The sequence below is a fragment of the Camelus ferus genome, chromosome 33 (assembly GCF_009834535.1).
Source record: "Camelus ferus isolate YT-003-E chromosome 33, BCGSAC_Cfer_1.0, whole genome shotgun sequence".
In the NCBI taxonomy this organism is placed as follows: Eukaryota; Metazoa; Chordata; class Mammalia; order Artiodactyla; family Camelidae; genus Camelus; species Camelus ferus.
In genome coordinates, this window is record NC_045728.1 from 12,985,932 (window position 1) to 13,008,525 (window position 22,594).

The following is a 22,594-nucleotide window of genomic DNA, read 5'->3' on the forward strand; positions in this document are numbered from 1 at the left end:
CAAAAATAGGTCCAGGTCCTTTTCATTGGAAAATTCTACACAAGAGATAGCTAGGGCCAAACCAATAATATAAAATGTGGGGGAGATAGGTTAGAAACGTCCATGTTAATTTTTTTTTTAGAATATGAAAATGAATATATGTATGTATATGCATGACTGGGACATTGTGCTGTACACCAGAAATTGACACATTGTAACTGACTACTTCAATTAAAGATTTTGAAAAATTGAAGTATAGTTAATTTGCAGAGTTGTGTTTCAGGTGCACAGGAAAATGATTCAGCTACATACACACACACACACCCATTTTTTGTGGCCCTTGGGTGAGCTGAGGGTTTTTGCAAAGAAAAAAACACTTTCGGATTCTTTTCCACGATAAGAAACCTCCATATTTTTAATGGCAATTATATTGGGTTTGGAATTACTGACTTCTCTCTTGAATGGTCCTTGAAAGCCTATTGAAGCAGATTCCTCTCCACCTAAACATACTAATAAAAATAACTGACATACTGTGTGCCAGGTGCTGTTCTAATCATTTTACACAGTAATATTACCTCAGTCCTTGGAACCATTGAGTTAGGTGTCATTATTATCCCATTTTGTAAATAACTTGCCCAAGGTAGTACAGCTACAATGTTACGGAACCAGAACTCAAACTTAGATACACTGCAACTCCAGAGTTCGTGTTCTTATCTACTAGCCTATGGTGCTTCTGAAGCTGCTGGGGGCAGAGGTCTTTTGGGCTCGTGGTTGTAGCTTCGGGGCTACAACAGCGCTTGCTGTGTGGTCTGTTGAATGAGCAGAGGGACGGACAAAGAAGAAGCGCAGTTGTGCGATCTAAGGGATGTAGACTGGGCCCGGGAAGCAGGCGTGTTTCTGCAAACGCTCTCACCTGTCAGCCTGGGCGGTTCCAAACACAGCCACTTCCGGTCATGGCCCCGCCCCCCCGAGTCGCCGCCGTCTGTTTCGCGTTCAAGAAGTTTGTCCCCAGCGCCGAACCGTCTCCCCGCCCGCGCCGCTGCCATGGCGGCAGCTCCGCTGCTCTCCAAGGCCGAGTATCTGAAGCGTTACTTGTCTGGGGCAGATGCCGGCGTCGACGGGGGCCCTGAGTCCGGCCGCAAGCGTCGCAAAAAGCGGCCGAAGCCTGGCGGGTCCGGCGGCAAGGGGTGAGTTGGCCCCGGTGGCGCGGGGTCCGCGCGGTTCGCCGCCCCTCACTTTCCCAGCTCCGCCCTCGGCCCGGCTCTTTCTGGGCTCCTCGCCCGCGGCCCCGCTCTTCTGACTGCTCGCCAGACACTGTCTGAGCCCGGAGCCCGCTCAGGCCGCTCCTCGCGCTCCTGGGCAGGATCTTCGATGTGTTCAGGCCAGGCGGTAACTTTCACTACTCTTTTCCCGCCTTTGTAGCATTTCGTCAAAGGCGTAGAGAATGAATATTGTGCTCTGAGAATAATGGTGGAGCGAATTCAGAGGCTCTGGGCTTGGATATTTAGGGCCCAGAACCTGTCTGTGGGGTTCTCTAATCCCAAAGATTCTGGACCTGAGTCAGAGACCTGTGCTTACTTCCTGTTACTCTTACTTGTCCTCCTAACGATAAGATTTACACAGTTCTTGTCGTGCACCAGGCACCGTTCTAGGTACTTTAGACTTAAGTGAATTTACTTAAGCTTCATAACACGACCATGAAGTACATATTGTTGTTTTCCCCATTTTTCAAACGAGAAAACTTATGTGGCCCAGTGTGCTGCGTTGAATAGTGCCCTTTCCTCTCCAGTTGACCTCAGAACGTCAGAAAGTGACCTCATTTGGAAATAGGGTCTTTGCAGATGTAATTAAGGTAAAGTCATAGTGGGTTTGGATGGGTGCTAAATCCAGTATGACTGGTGTCCTTTTAAGATGAGGGAAATTTGGACACGGAAACAGGCATAGAGGAAAAACGACCATGTGAAGATGTAGGCTGAAACGCTAGTGAATGTATGCCACCACTAGCCAAGGTATGGCCAGGGCTACCAGAAGTTGGAAGAGTCAAGGAAAGCTCTTTCCCTAGAGCCTTTCTGGTGAGCATTCCCTTGCGGACACCTTGATTTCAGACTTGAAGCCTCCAGAGCTGTGAGAGAATACGTCTCTGCTGTTTTAAGCCACCCGATTCTTGATGCTTTGTTAGGCAGCCCTAGGAAACTAATATACCCAGTAAAGTCAAATAGTTCCAAAGAACTAATCCAGTTCCTTTCCTGGTTTGGTTGTGTTATTCATGCCTTTTGTCTTCCTGCCCCTCTGACTTGTGTGGATCCTTTGGAGGCAGTGCCATGTAATGAAATTAGCTTGAGTTTTGAAGCAACACTGATCAGAGTTTGCATCCTAGCTGTGCCATTTTTTGGGCTGTGTGGCTTTGCGCAAAATGTTTCATCTCTTTAAGCCTCAGTTTCTGTATCTTTAAAGTGAAAGTAATACTGAATGATATCACTTATATTAAATGGTTTTTGTGATTAGTGATTTTGGCTTTTCAAATAATAACTAATTACATCACGGTGGTCATTGTTATCATTTGGACTCATCCATCGTTTAACCATGTAACAAACACGTATTGAATACTTTTCTATGCCAATTACTGCAGGGTGTTGAGGATATCACTGTGAATGAGAGAGGCGTTGTCCCTCTTCCGATGGAGCTTATAGTTTAATGGGACTACAGCCTTTAAACAAACTAACAACCTGTTGATTTATTTCTTTTGTAATAAATGAAATGAAAGTATTCCAAGAATGTGTAACGGGTTCCTAGCTGGAAGGGATAAGGGGGAATGGTCAAATAGTCAAGTTAGGTATGCATGCTCAAGGAGGTTATATATGTGCTAGGTTTTAAAGAATGAGTAAGAGTTTCCCAGTAAAGAATGAGAAAGGTAGGTCAGGCAGAGGGAAGGAACTGGGTATGTGAAACTGATCTGAAAGAAATTTGGCTCATTCTAGGCACCAAAAGATGACCAGCGAGTAGTGAACTGAGGAGGCAGTGGTACCAGAGAAGTTGGCCACATGGGCAAAGACTAGACCATGCAGGATCTTGTAGGATTTTGAGCTTTATCCTAAAACCAATAGGTTAAGTGTTTGTAGGCTGTTATCCAAGAGTGATTCTTCTCTTTTGATCTTTTATCTTTTCACATTTAGAATGCGGATTGTGGATGATGATGTGAGCTGGACTTCTATCTCCACCACTAAACTGGAAAAGGAGGAAGAGGAAGATGATGGGGATTTGCCTGTGGTATGTATCTTTTGAGGCTGTGAGGACTTTGAAATCCAAGCTTCTCAATCTTGACTCCCAATGCAGGGTAGATTTATGAAGGGGAAAGTTGAGGGCAGAGAAGAGGTGACATTTTCTAAGAACTATTTTAAAATAATCTTCTTTGATGATGCCCGTACAGTCTTTGTTTTAGAGGATCCATCAGCTTAGATATGGGAACTAATCACAGAGAGAGGCAGGACTCCTCAGTGTCAGTGATAGAGCCATGATTAGAGTTAGCCATGGTTCAATTTGTTGGAATCTACTTCAGAAACAATGCACAATTTCAATCATAGGAAACTTTTTATTCACTCTCTTTGTTCATTGATTCAGCTAAGCTTTAAAATTGTATACCCTGAGTACTGGAGATATGTAAATTAACAGAACACAGTGTCTATACTTTAGAGGTCATACCCTAGAATGAAAGACCGAGTTTCAAATAATTTGAGCCATATGATAAATGTAGGAGATGTTGTTTACATATGCATCAAGTGCTATTAGAGCACAGGGAAGGTAGCACACTTTTTATTCCATTGGGAAATTCCACAAAGGATGTAAATATCTGAACTGAATTTCAAAGGATGAGTAAGAGCCAGGGGGTTAACAGCATAAGCAAATGAGTTAGTGTTGGTATCGTCATGGGACCTTTGCTCAGAATTGCTGAGAAACAAGGTGATGAAAAAGAGAGCTGTTGTTAGGGTGTATTATACTAAAAGGTTGTAAAGATGAGTTCCAGATAAGTATATTTAATGTTAATCCCCAGCATTTCTATAATAGGTCACTTAAAAGAAGATTTGTTAGTAATTAGATGGGAAATAGTGATCATAAGGAACCAGTATAATTTCAGTCAGAATGAATTACTGAAGCCTGATTAATATTTACAGTATTTGTTGTTATATTTTATTTTTATAAAAGCAATTCATATTTATTATAGAATGTTTTGGAATTATAAGAAAGTTGAAAGTTTTAAAAAGAATATAATGATCACTTACTTATAATGTGACTATCCAGAGATAACAACTGCTAGCATTTGGATGCATCCGTCTTTAACTCATAGATTTTATTTATTAACTCATTATATTTTATTTACTTTTTAAAATATAATTCAGATCATACTGTACATATGATTATGGAGCCTGCTTTTTCATTTAATAATATGTTAGCAATACTTCAATAAGACTTTAAAATATTCTTTGAGAATGTGACTTTTAATGGTTGCATAGTAGTTCAATGTACATATTAATTTAACCTGTCCTGTTATTAGACATACGAGTTGTTTCCGGCTCTAATTAGCATCTTAGACCTAAATCGTTGTAGGAGTCTGTTTATTTCTTTATTCTCATGAAGTGAAATTAGTAGGTTGGAGAGAATGATCCCTTTTGAGCTCTTTCCCACATTGCTTTCCAAAAGGCGGTACTAGTTTACACTCCCACTAGAGGTATATGCGAACGCCAGTTTCCCCATTTCTTCATCAATACTGGAGCATTATTAGCATTAATAAAAACAACAGCAAACTTATGCCAATTTGGCAGGTGAACCAGTGGTATCCTGTGTCTTTGAAAAATAGTGAAATGAATAATTTTTTATTTGTTCATTGGACATTTGTGTTTTATGAATTTCTTGTATTTGTCCATTTTTTAGAAAATTGGAATTTTAATTTTTTCCCTTGATTTATTTGCTATTTGTGTAACAATAATATCTCTTTTACATGTCGTAAGTATATTTTATCATTTGCTTTTTCATTTATAATAGTTTTTGATATTTTAGTGTCTTAATTTTTATATAGTCAACTCTATTAATTCTCCTTTATAGTGTTGCCTTTTGCTCTTATCATTGTCCTAGAACGGAAACAAGGGAAGCTTTAGCCTCACTGGTCTCTATGCTGGTTAAAACAGATCTTGATTATTAAATTCACTTTCGTTACTGCAAGATCAGCACCACCATTAGTAATGGTAAAATAATTAGGACAACCACAGTAGCAGTGGGAGCGCAAGAGTAATAGGTATAATTTACCATGTACTGAGCTCTGCTGAGCTTACATGAATTATCTCATTGAATCCTCATAGCAATCCTTTGATCGTACTTTTGCAAATGAGGAAATTGAGGCTTAGAATATTTTGCCAAAGGTTACACAAAGTATATTACAAATACAAAATATTAAGTAACAAAGCTGGGATTTAGATCTCTATTCATCTTGCTTTAAGCTTGTGTTTTTAATGCCCAGTGAGAGACCTCAAAACTAGATTATGTGAAGAATGATGATAGGATCTTGGGGGAAGAGAAGAAGTAGAGGGGAATTATGACCTGGGTTAGAAATACAGTTCTGCCACTTGCTATCGTTTAACACTGAGAAAAAGTTACTTCACTTCTCTGAGCTCTTTAGTAATGTGGAGCCTTTCTTTGTGGGGTTTTTGTGTCGATTGAATAAGAGAAGCACAAAACACAGTGCCTTGCACATAGTTGCTCCTCTATATCTAGAATTTATTAAGCCAGCTATCTTTGAAGGGCTGTCATGTGGAAAGGGGATCTGTTGCTTCAGAGGTCAGAAACTAGGGTTGATGGGACGAAGTTACATGAAAGTAGATACGAGTCCAAAAAACGAAGAACTTTCTAGCCCCAAAATTTAGTGGTCTGCCTTGTAATATAACTAGTTCCCTGCCAGTGAAATGTTTCCCTGTCAGGGAGGGACTCGGTGAATGATCATTTATCAAGGATTCTATAGAGAACATTCCAGATTTGTTCGGGAATTTGGATGATACAAAGTATAGTTTTATCCCTTAAAGCATCTCTGATTCTGTGTACATCTTAACGAATTCTTTTGGTTGGATTCAAGAGAACCTATCATTATGACTGCTTACAATAAGAAAGCTTTCACAAAGAGCCCGAAGCCTTGATGAATGAAGGTATGACACAGAGCCTGCCTGTGTTTTCACTCTGAATGTAAACTAAGAAAGGGAAAAGAATTTAGTTTTTAACTTACAAGTGGCAGTTGTATACCTAGTAGGTTAATAAAAAAGGTTTGTAATGAAAGTAATTAACCTTGGAGGGAAATTGATTAGTCAGAGAAAGATCTATAATTAAACCATCCAGTGACAGTCATATGTTCATGGAGCAAACGTAACTGAGGACCACTATGTGTTTCTTCATGGTCATTTTGGGTCTGTGTGTGTCATGTATTTTTAGGAATGGGAATGGTCATAGCTTCAGGTCCCTGAGACATCAGTGCCCCTTGGCTGGATCCTGTGGGTTTCCTCAACATACTGCTCTCCCTCCACAGGTGGCTGAGTTTGTGGATGAGAGGCCAGAAGAGGTAAAGCAGATGGAAGTCTTTCGTTCAAGTGCCAAATGGAAGCTTCTGGGAGGTGAGTTCCAACAATAGATAAATCTGATTTTCCCATTTATAGAGGAAGCCTTTTTCTCTGTTCTACACTTTTCTTCTTAAAGGAATACATAGTTTGTTTTCTTATGTCATTGATCCTGAAGAATATAAGTGAAAAAGAATTCAGAACTTCTTGCAAGGTAGTAAGACTTGGAAACTGAGAAACCAAGTATTCCTCTTTCACTTATGTATTGGTATTAGGGTTTCTGAGGTTAGGAAGTGACTCCTTTGGGGGACTTTGAGCACCCGCTCCTCTCTGGCCAGAATAGGAGTGCACTTAGTATACAGGCAGGAGTTTGCAGGTATTTTCAAGAATCTGAGGAACAGAGTTTGGAGACTTCAGCAAGCTCTCTCCTCTCCCAGCATGAAGTAGTTCATGTATGTGCTAAGGACCAATGTTTTCTGTCCTTTTTCTTTATATTGGTAAATCTTTCATTGCTCTTCCCTTGAATTTTGGTATTTTACAGTGCATTATCCTCCACTTGCCCACTCTACATCCTCTCCCTAGGCCAATAATTTAACTCCCTATTTAGAACATTTTTTGAATTCTTGAAAATTAGACAGAAGGCATTTGTTATGTCTGGGCAGAAATGAGGCCTGGTCTTATTTACCTTAGTATTCCCACTGCCCAGTACCAGGAGAGGCTGTTAATAAATATTTCTTGAATTGCGAATAGATGTTTAATTCTTGTAGCCTACTGCTCTTTGCTAAATCATCACTGGGGACTTAGCAGTCATTTCCCCTTTTCCAAAAACTTAGTGGGTAGGTCTGCTTACTAAGACACAGACTTAGTCCCACTGAGTCACAGCCCTGGTCCCAGCAGTCATCTGGGCTCTGTGTGGCCAGTGGAAGGGAGCTGGTTTTCACTTGCTCTGTTCATTCCTCCATAAACACAGATCTTGTTTCTTGATAGTTGTTTAACTCCAATTTACCCTTGATACATGTTTGTTTTTCATACATGGAGGGTATAAGACTTTACTTCTAAACAGGATTTGTTCTCTCTGTGTTATATTTTGTGCCTTTAGTTTAATTATCCTACAATTCTGTTTAGAGAAAAATGCATAACAAAAGTGACAGTTGGCTATAGGTTAATAATCACTATGGCCTCAGTTAATTTTTAGTACATTATTATTATGTTTTATGAATGAAAACTTTATCACTATTCTTTTATCAGAATCCTGTTCACTCTTAATCTGTTACTTTTAGGCGTATCCTGTAGTTGTGTTTCCAGTGTTTTTCATAATCCTTTTTTCAGAGAGGATCTTCTGAACTTCTTATCTGTAGGCCTATGAAGTGGTACAGACGCACACACACACACACACACACACACACACACGAATAGTTCTTTTTCCATTTGCTTCACTGTTACTGGCCCATCCCCATTTGTTACTGGAAATATCCTCACTGATCTCTGACCCTTATTTCCTTTTTGTAAATATCATGGAATTTATCAACCTTATAGATTAATCATCAGGTATTCCACAGATGTCAGCATTTCTCTCTGGATGGATTCCAATCAGATAGGCCTGTTCCCCAAAGTAAAAGAGTTCACTTGGTTTAATTCATCCGTTTAACAGGTGTTCATTGGGGCCTGCTCAGCTTTTTTTTGTATTTGTGTTTTATTTGTTTTTGGAGCTCAGTGATAAGAACTAGAGGGAGAGGAGAGACTGGGTTTTGGAAATGACCTTATTTGCTATAAACATTTCATTCTGCTGTGCCTTTGAACATTGAAAGTCTCAAACTCTTTCCTTTGTGAAGATTATCATATGGACTCTGGAGTCAGATCTGGATTTGGATATTCATTCCGCCACTTATTAGCAGTATGATTTTGGCAATTTACTTTATCTTTCTGAGTATCAACTTCTCATCTATAAAATGAGTATAACTATTTATCTCCTAGGCTGCTTGTGAGAATTAGATGAGGTAATCTATATACAACATGGGCATGCAATAGGTGATCAGTAAATGCTGACCCTTCTTTCTTTCTCGTGCTCTCTCTGTCCCTAATAAGGAGCACGATGGCATGGATTAAATAGTTAACAGTATTTCATTTTGATGTGGCACAGATTCAGTCATTTTGCCTTTTGAAACAAGAGTGAGTGTAAACTATGAATTATCTATGCTCAGTATCAGTAGGTACCTCTGCTGAGGAGCTCTGCACAAATGAGGTTTTGGGAAGAGCACTGGATTGGGGGTTAGAAGACTGGGGTTCTAGCCTGTCGCTTCATCTTAGTAGGTGTGACCCTAGGTAAGGTATCACTCAGCTTCTTAGAGTGTCTGTTTTTATGTCTGTAAAATAAGGATATATGCCCTGCTTACCTTACAGTGTGTTTAATATGGAAAATATATTTAGAATGCTTTGCAGATTTACGACTTGTTAGGCAAATAGGAGAGATTATTCTCAAGGTATTGTTGAGTGCTGGCTTACTACCCCTAAGTAAAAGAGTTGTACAGACCGTTTGGGCTTTCTGAGTAGTTTTGAGATGTGTGCTGCTGGGACATCTTTTGAAACTTTGATTCCTGGGGGTGAACAGAGCATTTGTGGGAATCTGACTCTTTGTTATTTGTGTTTAGGCCACAATGAAGATTTACCTTCATACAGACATTTCCATCATGACAGCCCAGATCCGTCTCCTCCAAGGAGGGTCCGCCATGACACCCCGGATCCATCTCCTCCAAGGAAGGTCCGTCATGACACCCCGGATCCATCTCCTCCAAGGAGGATCTGTCATGACACCCCAGATTCGTGTCCTCCAAGGAGGGTCCGTCACGACACCCCGGATTCATCTCCTCCAAGGAGAGTCTGTCACGACTCCCCAGCTCCTTCTCCTCCTAGAAGGGTTCGTCATGATTCCCCAGATCTGTCTCCCCCCAGGAGGCCCCATCATGACTCAGAACCATCTCCCCTGAGGAGGGCCCGTCATGATTCACTGGATCCTTCTCCCCTCAGGAAGCCTCATCGTCATTCTTCAGGTGTATCTCCTAGGAGGGCCCGTCATGACACACCAGATCCATCTCCTCCTAGGAGAACCCACCATAGTTCCTCAGATAGCTCTCCCCCAAAGAGGGCCTGTAACAGCTTCCCTGACACAGTTCAACCTAGAAGGACTCTTGACTCTGTGGACACATCACAGCTCAGGAGGGCCCGTCATGATTCCCCTGATTTGGCTTCTAATGTTCCTCCTTCACTGCCCAGAACCCAAAGCAGCAAAGCCCCAGAAAGAGCCTCTAGCAAAACTTCTCCACATTGGAAAGGGCCAGGACCCTCTCATCCCTCACTCCCAAAGAACAGCAAATATGACTATGACTCGGACCTCTCTCCTCCACGAAAAAAGCAAGCAAGGTCCCAGTCTGGAAGTAAGCAGCATGATTCTAAAGGTGAGCGTTTGATTGCCCGTAAGAGGGACTTACTCCCTAGGTGCTTTCTTTTGGACTTCTTAGTTGCTCTATTAGATATTTGTGGTCTTTAGAAATGAGAATGGGGTTTTGGAGAAGTTTAAAAACTGTAGGGAAATGGTGAGAGATTGGGCTGAGGAGAGTTAAAAATTCCTAGTAGCAGGGAGGATATCTTTATGTATCCTTTTGTTTATTCTTTCCACCCTGTATAAAAGTACTGCGCGTCTGCTGCAGAAACTTTAGAATGTATAGAAATATGTAAAGAAATAGAAAAAGGTCATACAAAATTCTGTTATTCTGAGACAGTCACTGCTGGTGTTGTAACCAGTGTTCTTTTAGCCTTTTTTAAAAATTTATTTTGGCTGTAGTTGAGACTTGTCTGTGCAGTAAATGCATATTGCATGTATGGTCTCGCCTGGTGTTTTCACTCGCTCATGTCATAAAACATCTCTGTTAATATAGTTTTTGTTGGTGTTCTGTTACATAGAATTACTTAACCATTTCCCTAATATTGCATATTTTAGGTTATTTCTAAGTTTTTGATTTTGTAACGAACATCTTTATACATAAACTGTTGCCCTATTCGGGATTTTTACCTACTTCTAGATAGATTTCCTAGAAACTGAAGTAACTTCTAGTTATGCTTCCTAGGAAACTAAGTAGAAATTGATTTACTGGGTCAGAGGGTTCTATATTTTTGAGACTATTTTAAGACTATTTCAGATTGCTTTTGGGGAGGTGTTTTTTGATGCTTATGTCTGCAACTCAAGCCTGTGAGGTGAAATTTGTTTATCTTTTTTTTTTTAATTGAAGTACAGTCAGTTTACAATGTATCTATTTCTGGTGTACAGCATGTTTCAGTCATAAATGTACATACATATATTCCTTTTCATATTCTTTTTCATTATAGGTTACTAAAAGGTATTGATTATAGTTCCCTGTGCTATACAGTAGAAACTTGTTGTTTATCTATTTTATATACAGTAGTTAGTATCTGCAAATCTCGAACTTCCAATTTATCCTTTCCCACCCATTCTCTTCCCCCCCCTTTTCTGGTAACTGTAAGTTTGTTTATTCTACCTTTTGTTCTAGGTACCGTTTTAATTTTTAAGTTCAAATACATTGTTATCTTTTAGTCTGAGGACACAGTATATTCTAGGTAGTCTTAACATTTACCACAGCACTGAGATCTGAGTGCAGTTTGTTTGCCCCTTCTGTGTGTGGGTAAATATGGCACAGATGAGTATGCTGAGATCTCACATAGCAGTCACAGTCACTAGTAACTCGGGAGTAGAACTCCACATCCTGCCTGTGGGTTTTAAAAGTTGTCTCTGACTTTGATCTTCTCCCCAGGCATTTGTACTTGCATTTAGGTTGATGATGGTTCCTCATGAGAGGACTCAATGAATATTGAAGGTTAGCCTGGTAAATTCTTGTTTTAGATTCTGCCAAGGGGACTAAAGATGTTATTCTTCAATTTCTAGGCTCTTCCCCCAGCCATAGGAAATTTCATACAAGTTCTTCACCCAGAAGATCTCAGAGTCACAAATTGGACTCTTCTTCCTACCCAGGTGACAGTCGGAAAGCCTCTGATTCAGATCTTTCTCCTCCACGGCAGAAACAAAGTTCAGGGCACCGGGATTCTGATTCAGATCTGTCACCTCCACGGAACAGACCTAGGCACCGGAGCTCTGATTCTGACCTCTCTCCACCGAGGAGGAAACAGAGGGCCAAATCTTCTGATTCCGATCTGTCTCCACCTCGAAGGAGTCAGCCTCTGGGAAAGAAGGTAGAAATTTTCAGGAGCCATATCTTTTTTTAGAGTAATTCTTGTCTTCTAGCTTTTCTCAGAGGTCCCAGAGGAGGAAGAGGTATCTCTTAGTGGTACAGTAAACCTAGCTCAGAGGACCTCTTTTCTTCTCTCTAAAGGCAGGAAGGACTGCATGTAGCCCAGCCCAGATGAACTTGCAAATACCAGATTTCCTAAATAGCTTCTGCCTTTATATCCTCTTAGTTTCACAAATCTCATTTTAATAAGTCCACAGAAACTTCTGTTTTCTTATGAATAAACTGAGAACTGTAGTTTACAGAGTGGAGTTAGGAGCACAAACCTTGTGTCAAACCTGTCACGTATTTGAATCCGACTTCTTCTGTGTACTATCTGTGAGATACGAGGAAAATACATACTGTCTCTAATCTCAGCTTCTTCATCTTTAAAATGTGCACATTAGTAGTACATACTTTATAAGGTTCTTGTGAGAATTAAATGAGTTAGTGTAAGTGAAACTCTTAGCACAGTGCCTGGGACAAAGTAAGTGTTTAGTGTAAGCAATTTACTGTCATAAATTGGACTGTAGGTCTCTATATCCAGAGCTTAAAGAGAGGCACTTAAAATATAAAACTACTTTTAGAAATCGTATCATCTGAGAAGTCAGTATTTTGTATTATTTTAAATCTATGATGAAGCCTGAATTAGCAAAAAAAAGTCCTCATGAATCCTGAGTAATTGTGTTGTACAGGACATCAGTACTAGTAAAGGAATTATTCCAGTGAGTTAGGAGACAAAACGGTAGAGCCTGAGGTGTGCACTTTTCCTCCAACACAGACTTTTCAGGTGAGTCTCCCCAAAGCCCACGTAGGCCTTGTAAAGGGTAGACCAGCCCGCCCCTAACCCGGGAAGGGCAGTTTTCTTCCGGGGAACAGAGTGAGGTCTGTGTTTTGACTGGACCCCCTGACGTTTTATGTGTCTGTTTACTCTGTGGACAATTTAATATTAATCAAATTTAGCACGTTACTTAAGCATTTAATTGTATGCATCAATTGTGGGTTGGTTTGTTATCTTTCTATAGAGTGGACTTTAGTAAAAATGTTTTGATTTGGTCATATCTTGTCATTATTCTGAAATATATCCAAGATCTAACGATCTTAGATTGGCTTGACCTTGTGATTTAAATGGAATTTTTACCAGTGTTGGTCTCTACTGGAGGACTTAAGAGCTTGGTACGGTTTCTGATCAGGTGACCTGAGAGTGAGTCTTTGTGTGTGCGGTGAACATGCTGAAAAGTCAGAAGCACAGATTCTTAGCCTTCCCTTCAGTATCCTGTTGGTCTGTGTTTCTGTTTACTCTTAAACTTGACAGTACTATTAATTTTCCATGAAATTCAGCTTTATTTCTTCTTTTCTATTTTGTGAATCTTGTTGAAAGTGAGAACATAAAGCTAGAGTTTTTGGTTTGGTTATTGCCGATCACCAGACAGAAGTGTACATAACTGTGTACCTACACCCGTGGAGCCTGCTGCTGCGTCGTCTCGTTAACGCTGGATGCTCCCTTTTCCATTGCATAGGCTGCGCACATGTACTCTGGGGCTAGAACTGGGTTGGTGTTAACTGACATACAGCGAGAGCAGCAGGAGCTTGAGAGACGGGACCAAGAAACCGTGGCATTTGAAGGTAAAAATGTGACAGTGCAGAGGCCAGTCAAGACTCATGTAGCTTTTATTTTTTTAACGTAGCTTATTCTACCTGATATTTAAAACTTTTAATTGCTATCAAATTTCATTTCTGGTTTTATGCATTATTTTAACTTCTCATTGGGCCCAAGTGGTTCTTTTCCTTCTTGAAAAATGTTTTTAGGCTCATCACCAATATACACTTAGATATTGGTAGGAACTACATGTAGTCTGGCTGTGAAAGTTCTTATCCAGCATCAGAATCCCAGGTGGTTGATTTCAGCTGTTAGAATATACTAATTTCTGATTTTGATAACTGGTGTTTATCTTTAAAAATATGATTTTCCTTTGCAGCTGAATTCCAATATGCTGAAACTGTATTTCGAGATAAGTCTGGTCGGAAAAGGAATTTGAAACTGGAACGTTTAGAGCAGAGGAGAAAAGCAGAGAAGGATTCGGAGAGAGATGAGCTGTATGCTCAGTGGGGAAAAGGGTAAGAGAACCACGGAAAGGGAAAGCAAGACGGCAGTGACTGGAGGCAGTCATTTCTATATTCTTTTGACCAGTTAGTTCATTGTTCTGCCTTCAGAGCTGTTTTCAGGTATGGGAACTTCAGTGTGCTCAGTCTCTTTCTAAGGTCCTGACATATTCCACACTCCCAGTTAGTATTCTAGGAATTTTACACTTTTCAGTATTTGGCCTAGGCTGCTGGAAGGAGGAGGTTCTCCAAGTGTAGCAGGCCAGTCCATCTCAGCCTAAGAGTGGAAACGTTAAATAGCATAGCAGACACTCCTGGTTCTTTTTGTCCAGGCTTGCCCAGAGCCGGCAGCAGCAACAAAATGTGGAGGATGCAATGAAGGAAATGCAGAAGCCTTTGGCCCGCTACATCGATGATGAAGATCTGGATCGGATGCTGAGAGAGCAAGAAAGAGAGGGGGACCCCATGGCCAACCTTATCAAGAAGAGTAAGGCCAAGGAGAACAAGAATAAGAAAGGTGAACCTTCTGGGGATCATCAGAGATAGAGGTGACTTACGTGAAGAGGGAGAACCATTAGGTTATGATACATAGCTACGTGCAAGGAAGGCTTCCCTGTACAATTTCAGAGTCCTTGTATTTGGGAATTTAGGTTTAACTCAATAGAAATTTCTGTATTAAATAATGTTTCCCCCTGCCATCCAGCTCTGAATTGAATTATATAGGGAACTAACTTTTCTCTCCTCTCCCCTGTCATTAGTGAGACCTCGCTACAGTGGCCCAGCACCTCCTCCCAACAGATTCAATATCTGGCCTGGATATCGCTGGGATGGAGTGGACAGGTGAGCCCGAGTGTTTGCTACAGTTTGTTTTCTCTCCCATCTAACCCTAACCTTCCCTAACTGTTGTCCAATTATTCTACACTCTGCCTCATTCTCTACTCCAATCACAAGGTTAATAATATGCAGTTTGCTTGCTTCTGTTTTTCAGTTCCATTTCCCATGCATAGAACATGCCACTTCTTCCTTTTATCCCTTTTTGAAGCTTTTTAAAGCTCTGGACAAGCAGCTCAGGTGGCCAGATAAGAGACCCTTTGTTTTTGACATTGGTCATGTCTAAAGGTTTAGAGGGGATGAGTGAGGGGTGCTAGTCTCTAGCCTTCTCTGTGTTGTATCTTTAAATGTAGCCCTTGAACCTTTTCTCCACTGCCTTAGGAGTGAGTTATTGTAATGTCTCCCTGACGCCTACCACCTTATCTGTTCACCTACCTGCATCTGTACCCATATACACTAGCTTCCTGCCTGTTGTCATGGGTGAACTATATGTGCTGCTATGCAAAGTCACGTTAGATCCTGTCTCTTGCTGCTAAAGGACGTTGTTCTAGCATCTAGCACGGTCACTCTCAAACTTTGTGATCTCAAGACCCTTTTACACTCTTAAAACTTATTGAGGACCCAAAAACTTTTGTTTATCTGGATTATATCTGTTAATACTTACATATTAGAAATTAAACTAAGATGTTTAAAGAGTATTTAATATTTTTTTTAAGAAAGCTACTACATTAGCTTAATTACCCTATTTTTAAAGAAAAATACATTTTCCAAACCAAAAAAAAAGTGAGAAGAGTAGCATTGATTTACATTTTTGCAAATCTCAGTGTCTGGGCTAATAGTAGACATCAGAATGTTTGTTTCAACTAGTTTATTGTGTTTTTCAGCTCTCAAGTTTCCGCTTAACATATTTCTCTGTTGAGATTCCCCACCCATTCATTCATTATGAGCCATTTTATTCTTCCTTGAGTATTTATAATTGGTGCTTTGAAGTCCTGTCTGCTAATTGCAGCATTTAAGTTATCTCAGGGTTGGTTTCTATTCGTAGTTTATTCTTGAGTGTGATCACCTTTTACTGTTTTTCTGTACATGTCTGGCCATTTTTAAATGTATACTGAACATTATGAATGATACGTTGTGGAAACTTTGAATTCTCTTGTGGATGGATTAACAGCAGCTCTACATTTTAGATAAGTGAAGCATGATAGCAGTCATATGAAGGATTTGAAAGGCACAGATTTGGAAGTAGAGAGACAAGATGCAAGGTTGTTGCAGTAGGCTAAAGGTGATGGAGGTCTGAGCCATGGCAGTGGTGGTAAGAATGGAGAGAGAAGAAAGTGGAAAATTGGTTAAATGATAAAGTGGCAGGACCTGGGGACTGATTTGGTGAGAGGGAGAAATCACTGGATTTGGCGTTAATGACTTAAAAGAGAGCTGACTCTGTAGCATAGTGAAATGCAAGCCAGGTTCTAATGTGTTAAGGAGTGAATTAAAAATAAGAAAAAGGTATAGACAGTAAATACAGGCTCTTTCAAGAAGTTTATATAAGAAGATAGAATACGTGGTATTAGAAGGGAATTGAGGTCCACTCCTTGAAGTTCACCCCTGTATTGTCTTCCGTGACACCCTACTTCTGGTTATTTTCTCTTATTCTTGGCCACCTTTCTGAACTTCTCTTACTCTTTGTCCTCCTTCAGTGTTTCTCAGGGCTCCATCTGTAACCCTTAGCTGTTCTCAGTCCACGTGCTCTCTCTGGCCGAATCTTGTCTAGTACACCTTCAGTTACCAGCTATATGTACATGATTCCCGAATCTATAGACTCCAGCCTGGAGTATTTAGCTACACATTGGATTTCTCTATCGGTATGTGCTTGTGGCACCTTAAGTGCAATGTGTTCAATGCTGAACTCATCAGCTTCCCCTACTCTAAAGCTGCTCCTACTTTTGTGTTCTGTCCTGGTTAGTGGCAGCCTCATTCATCTGGTCGCTGAAATTGTTAACCTGTGAGTCAAGCTTGCCTCCTCCCCCTCTGCTCTTACATACCTTATCAACCGCTGTGTTACGTCCTTCTGTGTTTTCTCTCTGTCCCTCTTTTTTATCATCGCTTTCATCATCTGTTGCTTGGACAATGCAGTAACTTTCCTGCCTCCAGTCTCCTCCAGAGTGACCTCTTTGAAATGCGGTTTATGTTCCTGCTTTAAATTTATTCCTAATAGATGAAATCTAAGCTTTTTACCATGGCCCGCGGAGCTCATTATGATTTGGCCTCTGCTACCTTCCTAACTTTGTTCATGCTGCCCCCTTTTCATACTTTAGGCTCCAGCCATACCAGTTTGCCTTTGGTTCCCTGCATGTACCAGGCTGTCTTTATTCTTGTGCCTTTGCTCTTGTTGCTTGTGCTGTGCTGTCTCCTGAAGCGCCCTCCTGATCCTTCTGGCCCTCTCGTTAACTCTGTCTTTTCCGACTCAGTGTAGGAGTCCCCTCTATGAAGCCTTTCCTGACCATTCTTGTTCATCCCCTTCCCAAGTTGAGTAAGATCCCCATTCTGCTTCCATGATACCCAGTGCGTATTTCTATCCTAATTTATGCTTTTTGTTTTAATTATTTGTTTAGATGTCAGTCTCCTCCACTGATCTGTGAGTTCATCAGGTCAGGTGCTATGTCATATTCGTTTTCATGACTCAGTGCCTAGCGTATATTAAGAATTCACTAAATGTTTGTGTAATGACTCATGTAAGATGTAGACATGAGTTGAGAGTGAGTTGAGCTTTTAGAGAGTGGTAAATGTTTGAAACAGCTGCCAAGGAGTGGGAGAATGATCTGAACAAGGACTGATAAGAGGGTGATTATGGATTTTGTCTTTTTGATTCTGTTGCTTTTCTTAAATATTTTCACAAGACTGCATTACTTTCCTGTTTTCTCATTAGACTGTGAACTCTTTTTTCAAAAATAAATGTTCAGTTCAGGATTCTGGCTGATTAGTATCTCTTGATTGCAGATCCAATGGATTTGAACAGAAGCGCTTTGCCAGGCTTGCCAGCAAGAAGGCGGTGGAGGAACTTGCCTACAAGTGGAGTGTTGAGGATATGTAACTTTTCTGAGGCTATGGGGGTGGCTGTGGGTTGTTTTAGTGGACGCAGAGCAGCCAGACATCCAGCTGTAACAGTCCTCTGTGCTAATAATCAGGGCCCGCACAGACCAGTGACTTGCTGAATGCCAGTTGTGACCACAGAAGGATATTTGAGATGTGATGTTTGGACTGAGGCACCTGTACTTCTCAGGTGTGCTGACACTGCCTGTTGCTGGCTTTCAGAGGAAGCATTGATTTCTCAGTGTCCCAGGGTTTGTTCTTGGTTAGGGTATTTCTTTTTTAATAAACATACATTTATTTTTTTAAAATAATTTTCTTAATTGGATATTCTATTTTTGAGAAGAATACAAGCTAATATTGAACCCCCAGGGATCTTGGAGGGTGATGGTTGGATTTGTCATTAATCTAGGAAGCAGTATGAGTAAAAACTTTACCAGTGATAGATCCTTCCTCTTAGAAAATAAGAATTATTGCTAAACTAGACTTAGGAATAGATGGCTATTTGGAGACTTGGTGTATGATAGAGGTAGTATCACAGGTTAGGAAGAGATGGATAATGGTGCTTAGAAAATTAGAGTATTATATGGACAGAAACAAAGTTGAATCCCTACCCTAGACCATATAAAGCAAAGACAAATCCCAAAGTGATTAAAGACATAAATGAAAGGTAATATGCTAAAGCCAGTAGGAACAAATGGAGAATGTCTTTGTGACCTTGGAGTGAGGATAGATTTGTTAAATAAGATCTCCAAAGCACAATCCATAAGATTTAATAGCTTTGTCTACTTCATAATTAAAAGATTTCTAGTCAGCAAACACCCTATAGTCAAAGCTAAAGATGGGTATAGATTAGGAGAAAATATTTGCAACGTCTAGAACTGACAAAGGATTGTGCTTACAACAGATCAAATATGGAAGGAACTACTGTAAGTTGGAAAGGAAAACAAAACACAGAATAAAAATAGGCAAAGAATATGAATATGTAAAGCCTAAAGAGAAAACCAGAATGGCTAATAAGTATATTACCACTAGTAATTAGAGAAATAGAAATCAAAGCATTAATGAGTTTCTACTTTGTGTATTAATTTAGCAAAAATAAGCAAGAGAGTGAATTCTCATAGGAAATGAAAACTCATGGGGAGTTTTGAGCTGGTGCATCCGTTTTGGAGAACAAATGGGCAACACTTAACTGAAAATAAGTAATATCTGGGATACAGTATTGCAGAATTTTTCAAGAAAATTACTCTGGAGCTATACTGTCTGAGTTTGAATCTAAGGTATATCTTAGTGTGTGACCTTGATAAGCCACTTCTGTGTTTTAGTTTCTTCATCTTTGAATGGATGTAATATTAGCCACCTCATCAGTTTATTGTGAGCTTAGAACAGTGCCTGGCACATAATACGTGTCACAAAATTGTTAGCTGTTTTTATCATCATCTTCCTAATCATCAGGTGTTGATAGGCAGCCTCTAAGATGGCCACCAGAGAGCCCTGACTCCTGGTGCTTAAGCCCTTGGGTAGTCCCCCCCTACAGTGAATAGGGCTGACCTATGTAACCGAAAGGATGTGCTGGAAAGGTGGGACTTCTGAGGCTGGGTCATAGAAGACACTGAAGCATCTGCCTTGTACTCTGTTGGGTCACTTGCTCTGGAAGAAGCCAGCTACTGTGTCATGAGGACATTCAAGCGGTCCTCGTGGAGAGGAAGGGAGGCCTCTCACCAGCAGACACAGCAGTTTCCCAGCCATGTAAGTGAGCCACCTTGGAAGTGGATCCTTTAGCTCCATTCACACCTTTAGATGTGTATGCAACCATTATCAGCAATGTGGTCACAACCTCATGAGATCCTGAGCCAGAATCACCCAGCTCCAAATTCTTGAACCAAAGAAATGGAGATAATCATTTATTATTTTTTCTTTTTTAAACTTTTTTCTTTTTTAAAATATTTATTTATTAAAATTTTTTGTGTATTTTTTAATAGCTTGAGATGCAATTCACATACTACACTGTTTACCCATTTAATGTGTGTAATTCAGTGGTTTTTAGCATATTGCAGAGTTGTGCAACCTTCCTCACAATGAATTTTAAAACGTTTTGGATACAGAAAACTTTGTATCCATTAGCAGTCACTCTTCTCTCATCCCTAACTCCCCCAGCCCTAGGCAACCACTAATCTGTCACTATAGATTTGCCTATTCTAGACATTTCATATAATATGTGAATGGGACTACCATGCAATATGTGGCCTTTTGTATCTAGCTCTTTTCACTTAGCATAATGTTTTCAAGGTTCATCTGTGTTACAGTTTGTATTAGTACTCCACTCCTTTTTATGGCTGAATAATATTTCCTTGTATGGATATACCACATTTTATTTATCCATCTGTTGGTAGAAGTTTGAGTTGTTTCCACCTTTTGGCTATTGTGAATATTGTTGCTGTGAACATTCAAGTACACATTATCGTATGGATGTGTGTTTTCGTTTTTCTTGGAGAAGAATTGCTGAATCATATGGTAACACCATGTTTTACTTTTTGAGGAACTACCAAACTTATAAAGCAGTGTATGAGAGTCCCAGTTCTTGCTAATACAATGTTACTATCTGTCTTCTTCATTACAGCTATCCTAGTGGTATAAAGTGGTGTGTCATTTTGGTTTTGATTTGCATTTCCCTGATGCCTACTGTTGTTGAACATCTTTATCTTCTTTGGAGAAAGATATATTCAAACCTTTGCCCATTTTTCAACTGGGTTAGTTGTCATACATACACACTTTTATGTAAAATTCTGTATATATTCTGTTAACAAGTCTCTTATCAGATAGATATACATGATTTGCAAATATTTCCTCTCATTCTGTGGGTATATTGTTTTAAGCTGCTAAGTTTTGAAGTAATTTGTTACACAGCAATAGATAACTAATGCATTAAGTTTGTACATACCTTCCGTCAAAGCAGTTCCACTCCTGGCTATATCCTTCAGAGTAACTTGCACAGATCCACAAGGAGTTACATATAAGGATGTTTATCTACATATAGTTTGGGTAACAAGAAGCTGGAAGTGACTTAGATGCCTGTCTCTAAAGGAAGTGATAAGTAAAATGTGGTATATGCATATAATGGAATATAATAAAAAAGTAGTCAGAGGCAAGCTGTTAGAAGCTTAGTGACACGATAGACTCCCGGTGAGAAAGATGAGGAACAATGAAATGTACAGCAAATATTAGCTAAGTAAACTGAACACTGGACGCAACAGAAACACAGAAAGTATTTCTAAGGAGAATATACACCTTAAATTCACTAGAACGGGTGAGCCTGGGAGAGGGAACAGAGTGGGACTAGAATGAGGAGTGAAGGAGGGAAAGGGAAACAAAAGAGGGGCCTTGCATGGATGAATGGGATAGTGTATCCTGAACTCAGGCATGTGATCCACTCAGTTCTTTGTGCCTGGGGCTCTAGGCACAGATCCAGAAGCAAGATGTTGCTCTGATGGAATTGACATTTAGTACCTGTGTTGGTTAGGGCAGGCTCAACTGCTGTGAACACAGCAAGAAGCTGGCTGGCTGTGAACCAGGAAGCTGGTCCTCACCGGACACCAAGTCTACTAGTGCCTTGATCTTGGACTTGCCAGCTTCCAGAACTGTCAGAAATAAACATTTGTTGTTTAAGCCACCCTGTCTATGATGTTTTGGTTACAGCAGCCTGAATGGACTAGGACAGAGGCTCAGATACTTTGAAAATCTTAAACCACTATTTTTTTCCTCATAACAAAGGAATTTATTACCTGTTTACAAGGAGAGACTGAGGTGGAGGGGAAGCGGATAGATTCTATTCCAGGTGAGCTTTGTGTTTAGTGGGCATTGGTGACAATTTATAAATTCTTCCTCTGATTTCTCTGCATTTACCTGTGTGAGCACAGCACGTTCTTAGGGCAGAGGCCTCTCAGCCTGTTTGGCTGGTAGCTGGCTGTCATTCCCTAGGCTGGATGCTAGAGGGCAGTGTGATACATCTTTTCTGGATTGGGGAAGCAGGGCCCTGGGTCCATGCACTCTTCAAAATAATAAGCCCTAGGATCTCTCAAGAATATAGGTGGCTAAAATCAGTTGCATATTCTTCCACTTCTAATCCTGCCTCCAATTGGTAAAGATTTTCAAGAGGGAGACCTAGTATTTAGGTTTTGATCAAAATCTCCCTTACTTGGGCTTTGGAAACCTTCCTCTACATGGAAGATTATTATTTTTTCTTTTAATCATATTCAGACCTTTTCTTTCCTGTGCTTTCCTCCTCTCCTATGCATTCTTCAGTCTGAAGTTTAGACTTACGGAACAGTGAGCAATACTAAAAACTACTGAATTGTATGGTATATGAACTATATATACCTCAAATAAAAAATATAGTGAATCTTATGGTATATGAAATATATCTCAAATAAATGTAAATTTTAAAAAAAAGCGGTAAGCAGACACTGTAGTTCAAATAGAATATGATTAATTGATGGTACTGACTCCAGAAGCCTTGATGCTTTACCATTGGTTCATTAGCAAGAGGGAAACACTCTGATCTCTTTTTTCCTGAGGTTTCTTGGAACACACTGATCTTCCAGGACACAGAGGGCATCATTCCTTTCTAAAGAGGTGACTCACTCTTGCTTAATCAAAGAACTGGATTAGGGTTAGGGCGTGCCTGGGAAATCCCGGTGAGCAAGCTGAGTCTAG

At 40.2% G+C, this 22,594-nt stretch overlaps 1 protein-coding gene across 4 annotated transcripts; it reads left to right on the plus strand.

Annotated features, from left to right (window-relative positions):
- Positions 1–971: 971 nt before the first annotated feature.
- BUD13 (BUD13 homolog) lies at positions 972–19,827 on the plus strand. 4 transcript variants are annotated; one of them, XM_014551182.2, is made up of 11 exons: positions 972–1,166; positions 3,153–3,246; positions 6,542–6,626; positions 9,218–10,021; positions 11,524–11,637; positions 11,692–11,828; positions 13,384–13,489; positions 13,843–13,981; positions 14,299–14,483; positions 14,725–14,806; positions 17,792–19,827. In XM_014551182.2, the coding sequence occupies exons 1-11, from the start codon at positions 1,024–1,026 to the stop codon at positions 17,883–17,885; spliced, it is 1,983 nt and encodes a 660-aa protein (XP_014406668.1). In that variant the 5' UTR covers positions 972–1,023; the 3' UTR covers positions 17,886–19,827. The 4 variants fall into 4 exon arrangements, with proteins under 4 accessions (XP_014406668.1, XP_014406669.1, XP_014406667.1 ...); XM_014551183.2 differs by having other exon boundaries at positions 11,611–11,828; XM_014551181.2 differs by having other exon boundaries at positions 973–1,166; positions 11,524–11,828.
- The last annotated feature ends 2,767 nt before the right edge of the window (positions 19,828–22,594 follow it).

Bases quoted from the DNA above. Each gene is read 5' to 3' on its own strand.
- BUD13 (XM_014551181.2), top strand. From the start codon at position 1,024: ATGGCGGCAGCTCCGCTGCTCTCCAAGGCCGAGTATCTGAAGCGTTAC. The intron at 1,167-3,152 runs GTGAGTTGGCCC...TTTCACATTTAG, and splicing joins GGCGGGTCCGGCGGCAAGGG to AATGCGGATTGTGGATGATG. The intron at 13,982-14,298 runs GTAAGAGAACCA...CTTTTTGTCCAG, and splicing joins TATGCTCAGTGGGGAAAAGG to GCTTGCCCAGAGCCGGCAGC.